The sequence below is a fragment of the Polistes dominula genome, unplaced genomic scaffold, assembly GCF_049000335.1.
Source record: "Polistes dominula isolate Pdom_NZ unplaced genomic scaffold, Pdom_raw_medaka contig_22, whole genome shotgun sequence".
NCBI lineage: Eukaryota > Metazoa > Arthropoda > Insecta > Hymenoptera > Vespidae > Polistes > Polistes dominula.
The window spans coordinates 5,052,248-5,072,881 of record NW_028300966.1 but is presented as its reverse complement, the minus strand read 5'-3'; the positions used below and the strand labels follow the sequence as shown (position 1 = coordinate 5,072,881).

Below are 20,634 nucleotides of genomic sequence, written 5' to 3'. Positions count from 1 at the left end.
AGCAACGTGTGTTTCAGAGTAAAAAACGAAACGAGGTTCACGAGGAAACCTCGACTGGAATAATTACGTTCACCTTCTGGTAAATACATGCATATTACATACATATTATATAGATATAAATAATATGTCGGGGGTTGTTGTACCACGTGTGCGAATAATATCTATGCATATTATTTATGCTCTACTTAAAATTTTTTTTTTTTCAAATGAGATTCAATTTACAAATACTTATTTTTAACGTTCGCTGACCGTTATAAACTTTATTCTTTTCTTTTTCAAACGTTTTTTGATGACCACAATTTACATTGATTATACTTTACTAATCTTTTCTTTTTGAAGTGGAAACTTCTTTAGAATCGGGGTGATTTGCAACCGGAAAGAACGAAAACATGGAACGAAATGGTTATGTCACTAAAAAGAGAAAAAGAGACAAACATATGTAAATCTATAGGATTGAGCCTGCGAGAAAATGAATTAGAATGTAGTATACAGTTTTTCCTATTCTCGGTCTCCTCTTTGTGCAGTGCTTCGTAGTCCCTACTTCTGGCTACTAAGTGTTCTACATGTGTGTGTTTGTGTGCTACTACATATTACGAAGCGTGCACTCATATAATTTCGATACTAAACCTGTTTGTAGGTAGGAGCGAAAGAAAGGTAGAAGAATAAACAGAGATAAGCATGTAGGCGACAAAAGAATAAGATACAAACGAACGGACGGTCGAAATAAAAAATCATATCAGTGCCCTTTGTTATATATGGTAACAATATTATAATAAATAAAGCCTATATTTATCTTATTCCTGATACTGTGCATTCGTCTCTTTCTTTCGAAATTTAGTTTTCACTTCTAACACGTGTGATCTGCACACATGATTTTTTTTTATTTTTTCTATTTTTCTACAGTAAGTTGTATTATTTTTATTGAAAATATAATGGCAAGTATGGTGTATTTTTTTTTTACAAAATGTGTCATATTTCTTCTATTTAAAAATGTTTCTATTTTATTAAAACATTAGTATTAAATTCTTCATTATGCAAATATTATAATTAATAATTATGAATTACATAGAATATAATAATTAAATTGCCTGCAATATTTTACAAAGAAAATGATTATAAGATATCTCAGAGAGAAAGAAAAGATTAGGCAACACTGGATGATAATTATATTAGAATTCTCAAAGAAAAAAGAAAAAATACGTATTGTGTGAACGAGCCTTATATTTCTAAACTTTGTCTATTTAAAGCGGTACCCATAGACAGCTAAGTTGTTCAAAGCCATAGAATTTGTGGGACCTGTTACTGGCATAGAGGTCCCACGATCGAGTCTAGTCAGTAAGGATTATTTGTTGTCTGTGGTTAGACCGCTTACATACCCGGGGGAGGGGGGAGAAGTCGGAATTCGCAGTGGCCGTTCTTCTCTCTTAAATGTAACAAAACTGCATAAAAATCCTTAAAAAAGTGGTAGCATGCACTTAATCAAGTGTTACCAAAATTTTTTTTCGCGTATTTGACAAAAAATGCAATAAAAATTTATTTTTAATAGTTATAGTTTTTGTATCGTAGAACTGAAAGTGACATCATTTTCCAACTTAAACACCATCATTTATTTAATAATTTACATAAAACATTCAATATTTACTCATTTATTTAGATTTATTTTAGAATTAAAGCTTACAAATAAAAATAAAATTAATTATGTTTTAAAAATCTTTTTCTTATTATCATTAGAAATGGAATTAATATTATTTTACGTGTATTCCTAAGAAACATAATATTTTCTAATGAAATGATTTTAATACAATTTTATCATTATTTTTGATTTTTAAATTTATTTCAAATTTTCTTTAAATGCGCTACTAATCATTGATTATATTTTGACAATTTTTTATAAATTGTTTATACTTATAGGAATGTTTAGTAGTTTAGTATATCCACGTATATGATATATTAAGGGGTAATATATACCACTATAAAGCCTGAAAACAAAGCCTTTTTTTGGGAATTTAATGATTATGATAATTTGGGAAAACTAAATGAGGAATAGAATTTATTTTTTGAGGGTTTATTAATCATATATTGAACTATATAAACAAATATTTTTATTGATTTTAGATAAAAAATGGCGTCGGTATTCGTGACTGAACAAAACCCTGTTCTTTTTTTTGCTAAAACGGGAGGACTCATACCTGGACAACTATGAGACCTAGAATAAAAAACAAAAGAAGTTCTTAATCTATGTACTATTATCTTGAGAAGTAGATGCGGATTTTTCCCTAAGTCAAATTTTGTGAAAATGGCGCAACTTTGAATAAAAAAATCAACTTCTCAACGAAAAAAAATGTAGAAACTTGTTTATAAAATTAACCATTTGACCTATTATGACGTATACCATACGTCGTGATGTTTCTGCTCCAAAACTGAGAGCGACGTATACCGTACGTCGAGGCGCTTCTGTCCCAAAACTAAAAGCGACGTATACTATACGTCGCTTAAAAACCAGGTTGTTTATTTCTCAAGCTATAGTTCCAGAGTGCATGATGTCGCATAATATTTAGGCAATTAGTCCTATATTCAGTTCTTTATATTTTATTTATTTATTTTTTTTTCTGTTTTATTTTTTTTTTCTGTTTGAATCCTCTATCGATCTTAGTGAAAGAAAAAATTTCATTCAAAGATTAAGAATAATATAATATAATATAATATAATAAACATAGTAACTATGGAGGGCAATAAAATCCCAAACAAACTCGAGAATTTTCAAAAATCGATTTCTTTTTTAGCTTAAAGTGTACTTTGATGTCTAGAAACAATATGCACTTGGTCTCGAAGCAAAAAAAGATTTTAAACATGTAAAAATCTTAATTTTACCTAAGCGTTTCAAAGCGAAGCGAATTGTGAGAATGGGACAGTGTAGCGCTGGTTGAAGCGTAGCGCTAGGCACAGCCATCGTGAAGTTAGCGTGTAAGTCAAATGGTTAAAAGTTTACATTCAATTAAAAATCGTATATGTACTTCTGTAGAAAATATAACTATTAAACTATCTTCAAAATTTCAAGTCCATCGGTTAAATGATGCTGAAGTTTTGAGTCCGCCCAGTTTTAAAAATGTAGTTTCGAGAAAAACGCGTTTAAAATTTTGCTATCATTATTCGAAGCGCTTTGAGACGCTTTGTAAAAATAAGATTTCGCCATGTTAAAAATTTTTTTTTGCTTCGCGACTAAGTGCATAATGTTTTTAGTTATCTAAAGTATACTTTAAGCTAAAAAAAGTCGGTTTTTTGAAAATTCTATAGTGGTGTTATCCCTTAAATTAATATAATTTTATATATACAGAAAAAATATGATAACAAAAAGTTAGAATGCGTATATTATGCCCTACGATTTTTTACTTTATCATTTTTCTTTCTCTATGTTTACTTAAATATTATTAGCCTATCCTACTTTCAAGAATCATTGTGTATCACGTATAAAAAAGTTTTATAAAAAATTGAATTATTAAGATATAAGGCGTATAATTGAAGGGATAAAACGCAGTAGCTTATGTTATCTGTCGTATAGAGAAAAACAAATGGAGAAAAAGAAAAAGAGAAAAAGAGGAAAAGAGAGAGAAACAGAAAGAAAAAGAAAGAGAACTTATCATAATAATTGCTTCACTGACCATGTACAATGTAACTGATAGAGCGATACATTGCGAACATTTCTAGTCACGTGGAGATGAATGCTGTGGTATGCAGTTACGAAACACACCAATCAATAGATGGAGTATTTCCCATTCATGATTTGTATAACGCACGAAATTCATTCACAGCATCCGAGTATATATATACATGCCATGTATACGAGAAAGTAGCTTATGCTCTCTTTTTGTGTATTATATAGAAAGTTTATTCTACAAAATAGTCTGGAGAATATTAAGAAAGTTTCTTTCAATGTTAACTTTTCTTTCTGCTTAAACTATCAAAGTTGAATATTTTATATACCATAATAATAATAATTAATGATAATTATATAATATTTAATTAATATATATATTAATAATAATATTATAATTAATAATAATAATAATAATAATAACAATAATAATAATAATAATATTATTATTATTATTGTTATTATTATATGTATAATATATCTTGTCTCCATATATTATATTAAATATGATATGTCTTATTTCGAAATGAAAGTAATTGGAGGAGTAATTGAACGTTTTATAATTAAGGATTTAACATATTGTATGAATTTCAAATATTTTTCTTTATTAAATTCTCTAATCAAGTATGTACATAAATAATAATTGTGGGGCTGATGAAAATTATAAAGCTGAACGAAATATTATCTATTATTTTTTGTACTATTTGGTTAAAGAATTTTTATAAAAAAAAATATTCGAAATTTAGGTAAAAGAGAGTTTAAATAACCTACAATTAGTTTTATTTATGTTTTAGAATTCAAATATGTTTTTCTTACCTTTCGTTACATTTCTTTAGTTATAAATTCGTAAAAAACAAAAAACAAAAAACGAAAACAAAAAAACATCAACAAAAATCATTAGAAATACGTCCGAGGTAAAAAGAAAAAGATCGAACGAATTTTATAATAAACAAAATTGATCTCATATTTCGTATCCCCTTTTATTGTTTTATGAAAATTCATCTCCCCTTGACGATCGAGTAATTTATTTTATTTCCTCTAGGAAAAAGAAATTCGCGCATTTATATTAGATGTATAACACGAAGAACGATGAATAAGACAAATCCTCGCTCCATCAATTTGCAACGAATCAAAATTTTATTACATCGCGATTAATATTATTATCATTAATATTTCAAAATGCTATTTCGTTCACGTTTTGAACGCATAAAGATTGAAATTGTGAGCGAGAGAGAAAAAGAGAGTTACGGGGAGGGGAAGAGGTGGCAGAAGCAAAAACAGGCGTTTTGTTGGAGGCGTAGCTTTTCCGTAAAAGGCTTGCGGCATGAGCTAGGGTAATGCTTAGTCGTAAAGCTTAGACACTCGTAAAACTTTTAGCAAGGCGCATCTGTTATCGTGGATATGAAACGAGAACAAGTAAGAGAGATAAAGAAAGAAAGAAAGAAAGAAAGAAAGAAAGGAAGAAAGAAAGAAAGAAAGAAAGAAAGAAAGAAAGAAAGAAAGAAAGAAAGAAAGAAAGAAAAAGAGAGAGAAAGAGGTGAGAGAACGAACAAGGGAGAGTTAGAGAGAAAGAGAGAGACAAGTGCGTGGATATAAAAGAAACAAGGAAGAGTAAGAGAGAAAGATAGAACGGTAGAAAGAAAAAATGGGAGAGTGTAAGAAAGAAAGAACGAGGAAGAATGTATGTATGTGCATATGTGTGTGCGTAGAGAGAGAGAAAGAGAGAGTGATAGAGAAATGATGAGGATAGTAAAGAGAGAGATAAAAAATGAACGAGAGAGAGAGTAAGAGAGAAGAAGAGAGAGAAAGAGAGAGAGATAATGAGTGAGTAAGCGAGTGAGTAAGTAAGAAAGAATGAGTGAGCATGAGAGAGAAAGAGAGTGAGAAAAAACATGGAAAAATAAGAGAGAGAAAGAGAGTGAGTGAGTGAGTGAGTGAGTGAGTAGAGAGAGAGTAAAAAAGAATACGAGTGAGAGATAAAAAAAACGAGAGACAGAGAGGGAAAGAATAAGAGATAAAAAGAAAGAAGTAGAAAAAGTATAAGGGTGAGTAACAGAGGGAAGGTTAGGGGAAGAAAGAAACACAGAGAGACAGAGGAATTGTGGCACACCAGCACACAGTGCAGCATAGGCAGCTATCGTGAGCTACCTCGGATCAATATTCCGTCCGGTCCATCCTCTGACCCATATCACTCCTTCCCTCTTACTTTACTCATTCTCTATCTATCCATCTATCTTTCTCTTTCTCTCTCTCTCTCTCTCTCTCTCTCTCTCCTCTTTTTTATACCTCCAACTTCTCTTTTTTAAACATTCCTCATGACTCTTGTACTCCGTCTTGGTCGTTTCCATGCTCACTTGATTTATAATTACCCGGTAACCCCTCTTTCTTCATCCCCCCCTTCCTACTTTTGTCCCATTTCACCCTTTTCAAACGAGTCTCATTTACTAATACAATTTTATAATATAAATGTGTAAAATATTTTATACTTTTTGATTTTTAAAAACATCCCACCACCGTTTTGTCGGTTTTTGCCGATTTTTAATCGAGAAATGATGACGGTAATTTGATTCTTATTTGTGTTGTAGAAAATGAAAAAAAAAATTTGAGAACCCTTGTTGTTCGCTAGGCCAATGAGATAACATAATTTTCAATATTTTCAATATAGGCAAATAATGCAAGTTCAATATTTACTTCTTTTTTTAGACAAACTTGTATTTTTCTTTTTTTTATGATATCTTATGTTAGTACACGTAATCTTATATATATATGTACTTAGATGTATTGTTTTATTAAACAAAAAGTTTCTCTCATATTTCTTCCAGGTCTTTTTTTTTCTTGCCATTTTCTCGATGGGTTGAGGGTTAAGTGGGGTCAGCGTGAAGGGTTGTACCTTAATACGCGAAATTCCTTGACACTATCGGTGACCATACACCACCTGTCGAGCCCGTCTGTCAATCCAAACGACACAATCCATTCGACCCGAGTTTACCGCACTCTGTTATGTACAGAATAGCAGAGTGACAAAGCATTTCTGACTGGCCTCCTGCCAGTTCTCTCCCCCATATTCTCCCCCATACACTCTTCCCCGATATTCCATCTCCTTCTTCTTCACCTCCTCATCCTCATCTTTAACTTTCTCTTTCCATCTTCCTTTCCATCTTTCATCCATCTTTCCTTATCTATTTTTCTTTCCAACCGGAACTTTGCAGATACATTTCTGAAAAGCCTGGCATTTATGTTGTGCGTGCCTCTTCCACTCTTGAACTTGTTATATAACCTCGCGATCCGATCGTTCTTTTCTCTTCTTACAAAGGACCCCACTCGATTACCGTTTTTCTTTTTATAAATATTTCAAATTTTTTAAATATTCCTTGTCGTCATATCTCTCTTTTAGATTATATTTTTATTATATTTTTTTTCAATGTAGAAAACCATAGAAATCGATTTGAATCTTTCTTTTTTATTTGTTCGTAGTTAATGGTATCAATAAAAAATGTTCTTAACATTATCATTATATTCAATGTTTTATTTTATTTTATTTTATTTATTATAAAAATAATTACATATCAACCACTTTTCTAATTCATTTATTTCCAATTTACAAAATTTTGATTTTTATGATTTGTTTTTCGTTAGAATGTTTATTTATGATTTATTATTTTCTTTAATTATTTTATTTCTACCAAATGAATCATTTAAAATAATGTAGTTTATTTTAAACGGTTACATAAACGTTAATAATAAGTGACAATTAAAATAATTATTATTTTTTTTTCTTCGATTAATTAACAATTATTTAAGGTATATTGAATACACTAATATATTTTACTAATATCTTAAAATTTCTAAATTAATAATGTAATATATTTTTTTTAACGTTCCTGACAAGTAATAACTTTGAGTTGAAAATTTGTATCTAAAAAATATCAGATAGAAATTGTTTAAAATTCGAATTATATTAATAGATATGTCACTTTTAATCAAATAGAATATGTATTATGACATATAAATTTATTCAATTTGAAATTTTTTCTTCCCAAGGAACAATTTCACTTATTAAAATCTTTAAATATAAAATGAATGATTTATTAACTATTTATCTTTTTTAGAATTTTTCAAATTGACAAAGATTTTTACACATATATATATATATTAAAAAAAAAAAAGAATCAATATATTATATTTAAGGATACATGTATCTGTTTAACATTCTACATATTTACTTACAACTTTTATTTTTCGTTTATTCTCGAAGCACATCAAATAATTCGATCTTTTCATACTCGGTTGAATTTCTCGTAAAACTTTTTATTATTCGAATTATTTTTCGTTATTAATTTCTTTCTCGTTTCCTTTTTCCCATTTTTTTTTTGCTCATATCGCGAAATAATAGAGGAAGGAAGATGAAAGTGGTCGCGAGAGATAACAGCAGACTGGCACTTTGAATATCGAGTAAATTAGGTACTCGAAGTTCTATCCCGTAGGTGTGGTGGGCCCTTTAATCCGACGCATTGACAATGCTAAAGCTAATTGCACGTTCGACCATTCGACCGAGTTCTAATGAAGCTTTAAAAGGATTATACACGATTGCGTTTCCCGTCAACGACAGTTTTGGATTTACATTTACACGTATAAATCGTCCTACTATTTGTAACGTTCAATTAACGTGGATTTACGTGTTAGAAATAGATTTTACCTTTGATCACACCTAATACGTCAACTTCCTCTTTCTCTCCCTCCTACCCCTTCTAAACCAAAAAACCATCTCACGAGAAAAGAAAATCGTCTAACTTACAATATCTTGCTAATTTTTGTTTCTTAATGAAATTAACGAATTAAATATTAGTGACAATCGAAGGAATTCAACAAAAGTTTTAGATTTCTATAATTAATTTTCTTAAACGATTATTCAACATAAAATAATAATAATAATAATAGATATTAATTATAATTAATATTTAATTATTCGTTTTATCTTCTTTTTGTTTGTTTAATATCTATCGCTTAAATTATTATATATATATATATATATATATATATGTTAAAATTTAATATACCAGAATAAATATATAATTTATTATATATAATAAACGTTATAGAAAATTGGATAAATGATTTTGACTGATTTTTATAATCAAAATTTTACTTCCTCTTCCGATTGTTCGGATTGTTGTTTGTTGCAAGAGTATCTTTATACATGTAATATATTTTATTAATAAAATTTACAACTACTCTAATAAATCTTACGGGTAATTTGATTTTGCGTTTTGTATTTAGTTGCATTTACGTATACATGTGTCTACCCTATTAAACCGATTATTATCCGAAAATGTACATGATAAATGTGATAATAAATTATGTTCGATGGTATCGTTTAATAAAGCTACTCATTCTCTCTCTCCCTCTCACTTTTAGTCAAAGTCGATATCTAATCGAAATCTCGATGTGCATATATCGAGATTCATCGTTACACAATAGGTATATTTACGATTGATCGATAGTTCTCCCCCCCCCCCCAATCTCTCAACTCCTCTTTTTTTTGTTCTTCTATTCATGCATCCCCATAGGCAAAAATGTAATTTTCATTTCGAACGATGACATTTTTTCGATTGCATTCGTTCAATTGACTTATTCTATCAATCTTTCTCTTTTTCTCTCTGTCTTTCTATTTTTTTTTTATTGAATCATGTTTCGTTCGCGTTAAAACGAAGCTGAGAACGATATCGAGATTGATGTGAATAAGATAATTTCTCTTTTTTTTCTATTTCTTTTTCTTTTTCCTTTCTTTTTTTTTTTACTAGAAAAATTTTTTTCTTGCTCATCGAGTAATAACGTATGAACTTACAATTATATATAATAGATATCGAATAGATTATTGGATTTATCTTGTGTTACATAGTAAACAGATATTTCTTTCTTTTGCTTATTTTTTATGTTTCTTTTTCTCGAGTTTATTCTTTTCGTTCTAGGACACATCAAAATTTTATTAAAAAAAAAAAAAAAAATAAAGGAAAAACAAGATAAAGAGTTGGGAAAGAATTTATTTATTGTCAAATAAAAAATAAATAATCGTATCATTATTTTTGTTAGAAAAGTATTGTACGTAATTAGATTGTCAATGTGAAAATATTTTGCATGTGTAGCATGATATGTCAATCTATTATTGTACAAATATTCAGTCACCTATAATTTTTTTTCTTAAAATATTTCATATATATATATATTTCATCATCAAACTTTCATGTGTACTGATTTTTGTCTCTGAATATCTTTTGAACGCTTAGTTTAATCGCCAAAACATAAGACACCATTTTAATAGAGCAGTTAATTTCCTACAAGAATTTGTATTGCGCATTTTATAATAGTCATTTATTGTCGAGTTATAAAATTCATAAACAAAAATGAAATTTGTCTAAAAATCATCAAATTTAAATCTTCAATATCATTCAAATGGTAAGGTTTACGGAAAAAATATAAGATATATTTTTTGTAGAGCATTAAATTTCCTACAAAATTCGTCTAGAACATTTTTCTGTACAATCAATAAATAATGAGGTATGAATTTTAATCTATTGGACTGAAAAAAAAACTGCGATGCCGAGGATCTTCCTATTAAAATTAAGAGCTCATATTTGGCGAGAATTGTTTTAAGGTGTCTAGCAACCCATTTTTCCGTGGCACTTGAAAAAAAAAAGTCATTTTTTCGACCCACCCTAATATATATATAAATATTTTTTTTATAACATACAGAGAGAGAGAGAGAGAGAGAGAGAGAGAGAGAGAGAGAGAGAGAGAGAGAAAGAAATGAATATATATAACACAAAAAATGTGATAAATTGCATTTATGTCAGATTTTTCACATAAGCCAGGGTTCACGCGGTTATATTGGTCTATACCAGTGGTTCCCAACCTTTTTTTGATTTTTGACGACCCTGTTGAATAAAAATTGTTCCAAAGCATTCTTTCCTAATATTAAATACTTTAAAAAGTACACTTTACGAATTATAATCAATACTTTTTTATAAGGGTTAGATAACAATTGAATAGAATACATTTTAAGTCGCCCCAAACAAATAATATAATTAAACAAATTTAACGAATTATAGTAATTAATAGAATGGATGAGCGAATGTTTATCGTATTACATTTTTTCAAATCGTAAAATTCAATTGGACGCAATTAGTTTCACCTTCTACCCTTTATTTCTTTCCTTACATTGATTTTTGTACGATATTTTTTGTACAAAAGCATTGAGACGTACATTTTGTGAACCACTGGGTATATGCGTATAGTATTTGATGTTCATATGCTATGTACTATATCCATACATATATATATATATGTCTATTGGCTGTTTTGGGGACAGAAAATGGGAACCTTTTTAAATAGCAGAAAACAGTAGAAAATATCATTATAGATTAAATTACATTAATATATCCGTCAACTATGGGTTTTTAATGAACTTTTTACACAATTTATTATGTATTGTATGATATGAGACCAGTTATATAAGGGATGATATGAGGACATATACATTTGTTTAAGGATCGACTGCTATGGGGACAGCTATACTGATAGTTATACTGATCGTGTGAATGTAATGTATATTATCGGGACATTCATATGATGACCACTTTGAGGACACTCCGATAGTTCTAATTTTAAGAGCATATCTATAGCAGTTATTATTCATGTAATTGATAGAAGCAATAGCCCCAAACGTAAGATACTATCCTTTTTTTAAATAAAAATCGGAGAGAGTCTATAATAAAAACTTAGAAATATCCATGTATAGCTATCCAACATCGCAAATCAGTAAAAATGTTCTATCAAAAAAGCGTAATATCTCAAGCGTCAACCATATCATACTACATTTTAATACCAGCTGTTCAGTGCACACATCAATTAACTCCATAAAACAAAAAGTTGAGAAATGCGATGAAATAATGTATATTGTATAGTACTTATTATTCAATTGCCCAAAAAAATTTTGCGGTTTAATAGTGTTTATCTTTATTATTCAGGAAAGTTATTATTAAATAATTGTTTTTTTCTTTTATTTTTAATTATTAAGATCATAATATATTGAAAGAAGACTAACAAAGATTTTCAAGATTTGTCCATTATCTAATCATCCCCACTATCATAAACTTGCAGGTTGTGTGCACTGAACGGCTCAAATGTGTTCTGTGTCTATGTATTTCTCCGCGGCGCGTGGTGGGGGTATTATTTCTCCTCTGTCGAAGAGGTTAGCTGCGCGAAGATGAAATGAAATAGAAAAAGAAATGATGTTCCGATATTATAGACAAAGTTCTTTTATGCATAATTTCCACTACCAAAACCATAAATAAAAGATAGTTTTATATTTCATTTTTTTCGGTAAATAAACGATATTTTTATATTTTATTATTTTCGATAAATAAAATATAATAATATAAATAAAAAATATGTGTGCAAATCACACGTGTTAAAAGTGAAACCTTTAAAAATCTAGGTTTCGAGAGAATGAGACGAATGCACAGTTTCAAGAGTAAGATAATTGTAGGATTTATTTAATATAATATTATTACCATATATAATAAAGATCACCGGTATGGTCTCTTGGTGGAATAGCTGATAAAAAGTACACTTTTCTCAATTCAAGCAATAAAAATGGAATTCTAAATGCGATAGTCGTAGATAGACACCAAAATCGTAGGATGTTTATCGAGGAAAATATAATGCGTCGTAAATTAAGTAAATATAGAATATCCTTTTTATGAAACTCAGATATAAAATTTTTTTTGTAGGATGGTTTTCAATTTCTCGTTTTCATCTATATATTTCCGCTGTCTAACAAACATTTTAGGAATGACGAAATAAAGATGTTATGAAAAACATATGGAAAATACTGCTGGACTGAACAAAGGATCTGTTACAAATGTAGAGAGTCTTATGTCTAATATGTGTGGACCTTTTTTCCTTTGTCTCAGTCTATCAGAAACAGCTTTTCAATAAAGACATGCTATTTCTTGTGCGTTTAAATATTAAAGTTTTCTGGTTAAAAAGAATATTTTGTATTAATATTCATTTAGAGGAACCCAATAATCCTACATATTTCATAATTGTTAATTATAATATTTGCGACATAAATAATTTAATATTAATTTTTCAATACAATAGGAACATTTTTAAATAGAATAAAGTAAAAGACTAAATTTTAAATAGATTAATAATTAAAAGATTAAATTTTAAATAGAAAAGAAATGACACGTTTGGTAAAAAAAAAACAGACCACGCACCTTCTTTCTTTATTTCGACCGTCGGTTAAAAGAAAAAAAATTCATCTACCCGAGTTTCAAAAAAAAAAAAAAAATTATATTTACTTAGGTTAAGATAGGATATCTTTCCACCGACAAACATTCTACCATTTTTGTTTCTATCTATGCCTATCGCATTCAGCATTCCATTTTTATTGCTTGAATTTGGAAAAGTGAACTTCTTCAAGTTGAAAAGAAAACTCCTCTGTCGCGCAGCTAACCTCTCCGACAGAGGGGAAATAATACCCCCACCACGCGCCGCGGAGAAATACATGAATACAATACACATTTAAGCCGTTCAGTATACACATCGATTAACATGTTCGTCGCCATGTCTCCGTATAGAGGAGACGGGCATGCTTCCCCGTGGGCCCCGTCTCCGTATAGAGGAGACGATCATGCTTCCCCGTGGGCTCCGTCTCCGTATACGGAGACGCTCTTTTTGTCGAAGTTATAGGATTTTTAGTTGAAGAAATTTATCACATTTTCCATTTCAACTTTTAATTTTTGAATTAAAAAAAAATTTGTTTTCATGATTTTTTATATCACCAGCTATACTTGGTTTTTTCTGATTTTCTTTTTTTGTAAAGTAAATTTTTTTTTTTTTTAAAGAGTCGAACGTGTACTTAACGCGACTGTTTACAGATGATCTGATTTTGGTGGGATCGTATAACTTGTAGTTCAACTAGACTATAATATTTAGTTAACAGTTATAGTGCTAAGAAATGATGATAACTAGATGTCATGTTGACTGTTATTGTAGAACAATAACTAAGTTATAGTATAACCCTGGCTATCTGGAACGTTTCCATAGATCTTTAGTTTGCAAAATAAAATGGTTTCTTCATTAGTTTGATCACTTTTTACTTTATCGATGAAATCCTGAAAATTTCTTTCTAAGTCCTCAAATCATACTTTTGGTGATCAACTACTTTGGGGACATCGTCCCTGTATACACCTTTCAGTAATGATGTCCTCAAATAAACCTTTATATAAACGGTGTATACTTTGAGGACAGTCCTCGAAGTATACAAAACGTGGAATAAATTACGAGGACAGTCCCCGAAATAGCCAAATGTCCTCAAACAATACCTTATATAGGAGAAAATGGTCTCAAAGTAACCAATAGACATATATATAATAAAAAAAAATATAATTATATTTAAAAAAATAAATATAATTATATTTTTATATTATATATAAATATAATATATATATATAAAAGTCGAAATCCGACCATCGAGTCGATTAAAAAAAAAGATTTTTACGCCTACTCGATAGGACACGACACGTCCACTTGTTTTTGTCACAAAACCTATTTATACTCACGTTTTTGGCAACGACACGAAATATTCGTTCGTCTCTCTGTTTATGCGTATGTAATACATGTGCGTGTGCGCGTGCGTGTGTGTGTGTGTGTGTGTCTATGAAAGAGAGTAAGTGAGATAGAGAAAGATAGAAAAAAGAAGAGGTGACAAAAATGTTAACTGTTTTTGACTTTTTTTCGTTTCACGACACAGGATTTAACAATATTTTAAACTGAAAATAAATAATCGATAATGTATTTTGATTATTAGATACTTTTTAACGATAAATAAAATTTGTTACATTTAATTATACCTTTAGGAAACAATTTTTTCATCGTAATCTATTGGAAACTCATTATTCATTTTAAATAACGTAATATTATCGTTATATTATTCTTAAATTAATGTAAGTATTTAAAGGGTATGTATCTATAGTGTTAAATGAATAAATATATACTTCTTTAACGGATATTTTTGAAATGATCATCACCACAAAGGTGAACCTTGATGTAATATAATGTGTATTAAATATCGTATTTGAACGTACGAACAAACGTTGTTATTTCAAATTAATGTAAACATAAATGACACATCTACAGTTCTGTTTCGTAGTTCAACGACGTCTAACTCTCATATAAATTATTATATAATTATTACAAACTTATAATAAGTCTGTAAATGATTTAATTATTACTTAAATCAATAATCGTATTCATTATAAATCGTCGATTTTAATTTTATTTAACTATTAATCTATTATATATACGTATACATTTTTATTTAATTCTTTTGTTTTGGTTTTAAATTAGCAGTTAAATTAAATTATTTAAGTAAATAGGGATATAAAGTATAGATAAACTAATCGTGTGTGAGAAGAGTCGAGAATCGAGGAAGTTGAAAAATTTGTTAAACATGTCTATAAATGATCATAACCCATGTATCACCGTGAGAGACTCACATCCATCGAATATTGGGGAAACTATGGTAAGAATAGATTTTGAAAATTTTTTTTTTTACATTTATAACAATTTGTACTTTTCAACGACTACCTTTTAACGCGAGAAAATTTTTCTTTTTTTTTCATATTTATTTATAAGATTATATTATACAGCAATATTCAAAATTTATAAGAACAAAAGTTATCTAAATTTCAATCAGGGTGATGTGTGTTAATTTTTTGTTTTATTTAATTGATTTAATACAAATTGACAGAATAAATTAGTTTAATTTTAAATTATTTCAATTTTCAAATAGCAGTACAATTTATGTTAATAAATAAAAGAAAATCTTACTTTTATCTGAATCAATTTTGTAATGACTAAGTAGAAAAGTAAAAATTTGAATTATAAAGAGTGTTTTAAAAAGAAAAACAATTCATAATTAATAATACATATTTTAAAAACGTGTAGGTAACATACATGATTATATATTTGGTTGATTAGGTGAAGGCGAATAAAGAAAAATCAACGACGGTTGAACGAAACGAAACATCGGAGCTGTCTGTTTTATTGATGAAATCTTTGGCAAATAGACGTACGAGTAAAAAAAAAGAAGATTATCGTTATCGTTTTCAAATTATTGGTGGAATTCCAAAATCGCCATGCGTTAAACGACAGATTAATGGTAATCAAATACTGTCAAATATAATCAATAACAAATCAAACGTTATTAAACATCTTGAATATAATGACAACGTTTGCGATCGTATAAAAAAAGAGAAAAAAACGGAGGAAGAGAACTTATATAAGGATATAGTAAATAAAGAGAATATTGAAAGTTATTTTAAAAAAGAGAAAAGAAGGGTTGCGTTGAAAAAACATATAGAAAATAAAGAAAATTGTATAAAAACAGAGGCAGAAAATGAAATTGAAAAAGAGAATAATAATTGCGTCGATGTTGTTGCTAAGGATAATTCGGTGACACATCGTCAAACAAAAAGGATATTATCGAATAATCGAAAACGTTCCATATCATCCAATACATCGGAGTCTCCTGTCGCCGAAAAAAAATGGCGATCGTGTTCGAAAGAAAATATCAAATGGCAGAGAAAAGTGTCCACGCCTAAAAGGAATAAACAGACTACGGTGTATTCTTCTTCTCCTTCTTCTTCACCTTCGTTATCCAATAAGAACGAGTTCATGCGGATTAGTAAAGCTTTTCAAAAACGATGGAAGAAACATGTACCTGTCATTTATGATAGAGCTAGGCCAGGTCTTTCTACACATTATTTCTTCTTTTTTTTATTTATTTTCCTAACTTCTTTTTTCCTTCTCATACGTGATAACATGTTTTTACTTATTTACAAAGAACACATCGACGTTTTTAAATATATTTTTCACTTATCGCTTTAATAATTTTATTGACTATTTTTTTTTTTTTACTATATTCTAATCGATGTTTTATAATGACTAAATGAGATGATATTTGTGTAATTTTGTTTAACATTTTTATAAAGACAAATTTCTTTTTTTCTTTTCTCTGACTCACTTTATACATTTATATACATTTATAATACGAATATATGCAAATATCTCGTTAATTATAATGATTAAATTAAATAATTCTATTTTTTTTACCCCACAAAAATATTTGAATAATAGAGAAGAAGAAATTAGTGTACTGCATGAACTGTGTGTTTAACTTTAGAACTACTGATCTGCTTTTTATCATCTACTTTTTTTTATCATATTTATCATAGATTTAATATTTCTAATGTTAAGACTTTAAAGAAAAAAACTAACAATATTTTCATGCGTAAACAATAAATATTATGTGCATTTTTTTGAAATACTATTATTATGTAGAAACATTTCCATAATTGCAAGGTTACAAGGTGACGTTAATAAATTATGTTTTCGTATAACAAATACGCGATAACCTAATTACTATAATTAAAATAATTCATGCAGGAATATTAATATGATATATATATATATTTTTTTTCAAATTATCTTATATGAACAAAAAATTAAGAATTTGTTTTTTTGGGATTAAAAATTTTCAGCTTATCCTTCTATAATATAACAAATAGTTTTTTAATAACAAATATCATATAGGAAATAGTTATTTTAAATGTTATTATATATAAAAAAAGTTTTAAATATATTTTTTTAATATATTGTATACATAAATGCACATATATATTTATATCTTATCTTTCTTTTTCACTCTCTCATTTTCTATTTATTTTTCAAATTATTTGACTACATACGAACGTTATATCATAGAACTATAATATTCATAGTTATCTTCTCTCTGTCTTTTTTTTATATTTTTTTTTTTATAAATTTTTATTTCTAATAACATTTTAATAACATTACGTAGTAATTAGTGTTACGTTTAAAAAGTGTGCATATATTCGAGTTGAAAAGCTATGCAATCTGCGGTGTTATGTATAAACGGCGTAGATGAGTTAGTAAAAACTAAAGAGTAGAAGAGGATGAGGAAAAAGGGGGTGGTTAAGGTGTAAATGGGGAAGATGTGGGTGGAAACAGAGAGACGGAGAGTAAGAGAGATAAAAAAAGAGAGGAAAAAAAAGAGATACTAGTCGGTAGCATATTTCTTTGTCCTAGAAAGAGTGCAATGTACTGAAATGTTCGTATTAACCAACGTTTGCGTTTCTCGGTTAATTTCAGCAGAGAGTAAACAACGTTATACTCTTACGGTGTGGTACATAGGTTGTGCACAATAGATATCTACCCAGAAAATGCCAGTACGATAAACGGAACAAGTTTAAAAAGCGGCTGCATTGAAGATTAGAAACTTCAGATTAAAAACTCTCTCTTTCTCTTTTTCTCTTTCTTTGTGTATGTATGTATGTATGTTTAACCTTGTATATATGTATTTCTCATAAGCAGCCTATCGATATAATATACATGCTATATAAATTATATCGTTTATGTTCAGTCTAAACTCATTAACTAACATTTATGGTAATCCGAATTGTTGCTCGTCAAATAGAAATTTTTAACAAGTAATATTACATTTAGGAAACGTATGATGTTTTTATACGCTTTAATACTTTTTATACGTTACTATCGATGCTTTTTAGATGTTAATAGTGAATTTTTATTCTGGATCGTTTATGAAATTTTTAGTTATTTAAATTACATAAGTTATTTTTGGGTCAAAAGTGTGTCTGGGTTGGATTAACATAGATGATATTTTTTTTCTATGTATATTTGAATGGGTTTGAATAGTTTTTAAGTGGTTTGATAAAAGATAGGTTGATTTCTTTCTAGACTTTGTAGGATTATAATTTTTTTTTAAACAATGCGAAAAGATAATTAAACTACCTTGAGAAAAAGAATTATTTGATTAATTTTGAAAATAAACTAGGTACTTTTGATTCGTATCATAATATTTGTCGATTTTTAAAATCAATTAATATTTTTTAAAAACCATTTTATTCCGATTAGTTTAAAAATGTATTATGTTAGATAAAAAATTATTGATTGTAAAAATTGTTCAGGAAATATTATCTCACCGTGTAGTATTTTTCTTAGGACATATTTATACGTTTATGTAGTTTCTTTGTGTATTGTACGCGTGAATTTCTATAGACATACGTTTAATTATGTGAGTATGTGTGTGGGTGTAGTTGACACAAGTTCATACGTAAATTTCATGTAAAACAATCCCCTCGTGTTATTTCTTACGTACTCACATAATAAATATTTATCTAAAGATTATATATATTTTACACATTTACGAGTTTGTAGGTGAATTTTTATGTCAGATTATCAAAAAGTGTTCTTTTTACTTAAGCACTTGCAAATATTTACTTAAATATTATTCATACTGTTTATATACACGTGTTGTAAAGATTACGTATTATCTAATATATCTATGTGGTGGTGGTATTATAACGACAGTAAATTAACATAAGTCGAAGGATTGAAAAAACTTATGATTTATTTTATATTGAAAATTATTTCTTATTATAAAATAAATTGTTAAAAATATATTTTCAAGTTTTGAATTTATTATTATAGTTCACTGTAATTATTATAGGTACTAATATACGAGGATTTGTTGAAACGTTTTTGAGATTAAATTAAAAAAAAAAAAAAAAAAAAAAATAAATAAAAGTGAGTTTGATCGAAAAAATCAGCTTTTTTTTGTATGTTAGTATGAACATTTTTTTAATTTATTCATTTACGTATATTAATCTATACGATACTATTTTTAATGTGCGTGGGATATTTTTTATGTCAATTTTTATTTTGATGTGATAAAATTATGAACTATATATATCATATGAACGTGTAAAAAAAGTATTAGCATTGAGTAAAAAGTATATGTTGTTATTACTCGATCGATAATGCATACATTCGTACATATATATTCATTGGTTCGCAAAATTATTCAAATAATTTCACGTTTGAACGAACGCATAAACTGCAACTGTGGTTCAATATTTTGCAAATATGTATATTTATATATAAGTGTAAAATGTGGATGAAACACTTGGTCAATTTCAATTATAAATTGTTTCTATTGTAAATAGAAAGGTGCATATTGCCCAATTGTTTAATAATTAATTAATTGCATTAACAAAATATTCATATGTGTTTGGACTATCTTATATAGCGTACAAACTTTAATTAACCATTTATTTATAATTTAAATATCACAAATATTTATATATAGTTGCTAAGTACTTTCTGCATATGTAAATGTTAATTATACTCAATAATTATCATGATAATTTATTTATTATTATTATTTATTCTTGATTACGTAATGATGATTTTTTATTATATTTTATTATGATTTATATTTATTATTATTATACCAATGAATATTATGATTACACCATATTTCAATAATACAAGTTGAACCAAAAGTTCTTGAATGATTTTACGAATTAATTATTTTTATCTTTTTTAATTGAACTTTCTAAACGGGAAAGTTAAACAAACAAAAAAAATAGTTTGTAAAATTGTGAAGAATCGATCGTGAATAATTTGTCGAACAATTATTTGATAATTATCGTCGTTTTTTAACTTTTGCCACATCTTTGTTCAATTGTATAAATAAATAATTAAAACAAAAGAAAATAATATTATATACTAATTGATAATTTATTTTGTTTATCATGACAGATGTACTCTTTCCACCGTCGCAGAAGCTAACAGTGGCAGAGGTCTTCGATTCGGCAACGGATCGACCAAGACCAGAAGTCCTCAAACAACATTTTACTCTCGAAGGTAGAATCGATGAAGCAGCAGCTCTTCGTATAGTCAATGATGGTGCAGCCATTTTACGCTCAGAAAAGACCATGATCGATATTGAAGCACCGGTAACTGGTAAGTGCTAACTTACAAATCATTACTATTTCATTTCAACGAAATCAAAACGAATCAATTATCCA

The 20,634-nt window shown here is 28.1% G+C and overlaps 2 protein-coding genes across 6 annotated transcripts in view; both read left to right on the top strand.

The window, feature by feature from the left end:
• LOC107071716 (serine/threonine-protein phosphatase 2B catalytic subunit 3) overlaps window positions 1-20,634 on the top strand; it is a 303,766-nt gene that overhangs the window by 51,546 nt on the left and 231,586 nt on the right. For all 5 annotated transcript variants that reach the window (XM_015330944.2, XM_015330943.2, XM_015330940.2 and 2 more), the window contains exon 2: window positions 20,366-20,569. In XM_015330944.2, the coding sequence (XP_015186430.1) occupies window positions 20,366-20,569 (204 nt within the window). The remainder of the gene's footprint in view (window positions 1-20,365; window positions 20,570-20,634) is intronic.
• LOC149032482 (uncharacterized) lies at window positions 13,246-17,191 on the top strand. The gene is made up of 2 exons (XM_089172988.1): window positions 13,246-15,242; window positions 15,701-17,191. Exons 1-2 carry the CDS (start codon window positions 15,171-15,173, stop codon window positions 16,607-16,609), a joined length of 981 nt encoding a protein of 326 aa, XP_089029114.1. The 5' UTR covers window positions 13,246-15,170; the 3' UTR covers window positions 16,610-17,191.

Coding starts and splice junctions, on each gene's coding strand:
- LOC149032482 (XM_089172988.1), top strand. CDS start 15,171: ATGTCTATAAATGATCATAACCCATGTATCACCGTGAGAGACTCACAT. Junction 15,243..15,700: donor CGAATATTGGGGAAACTATG/GTAAGAATAGAT, acceptor TTGGTTGATTAG/GTGAAGGCGAATAAAGAAAA.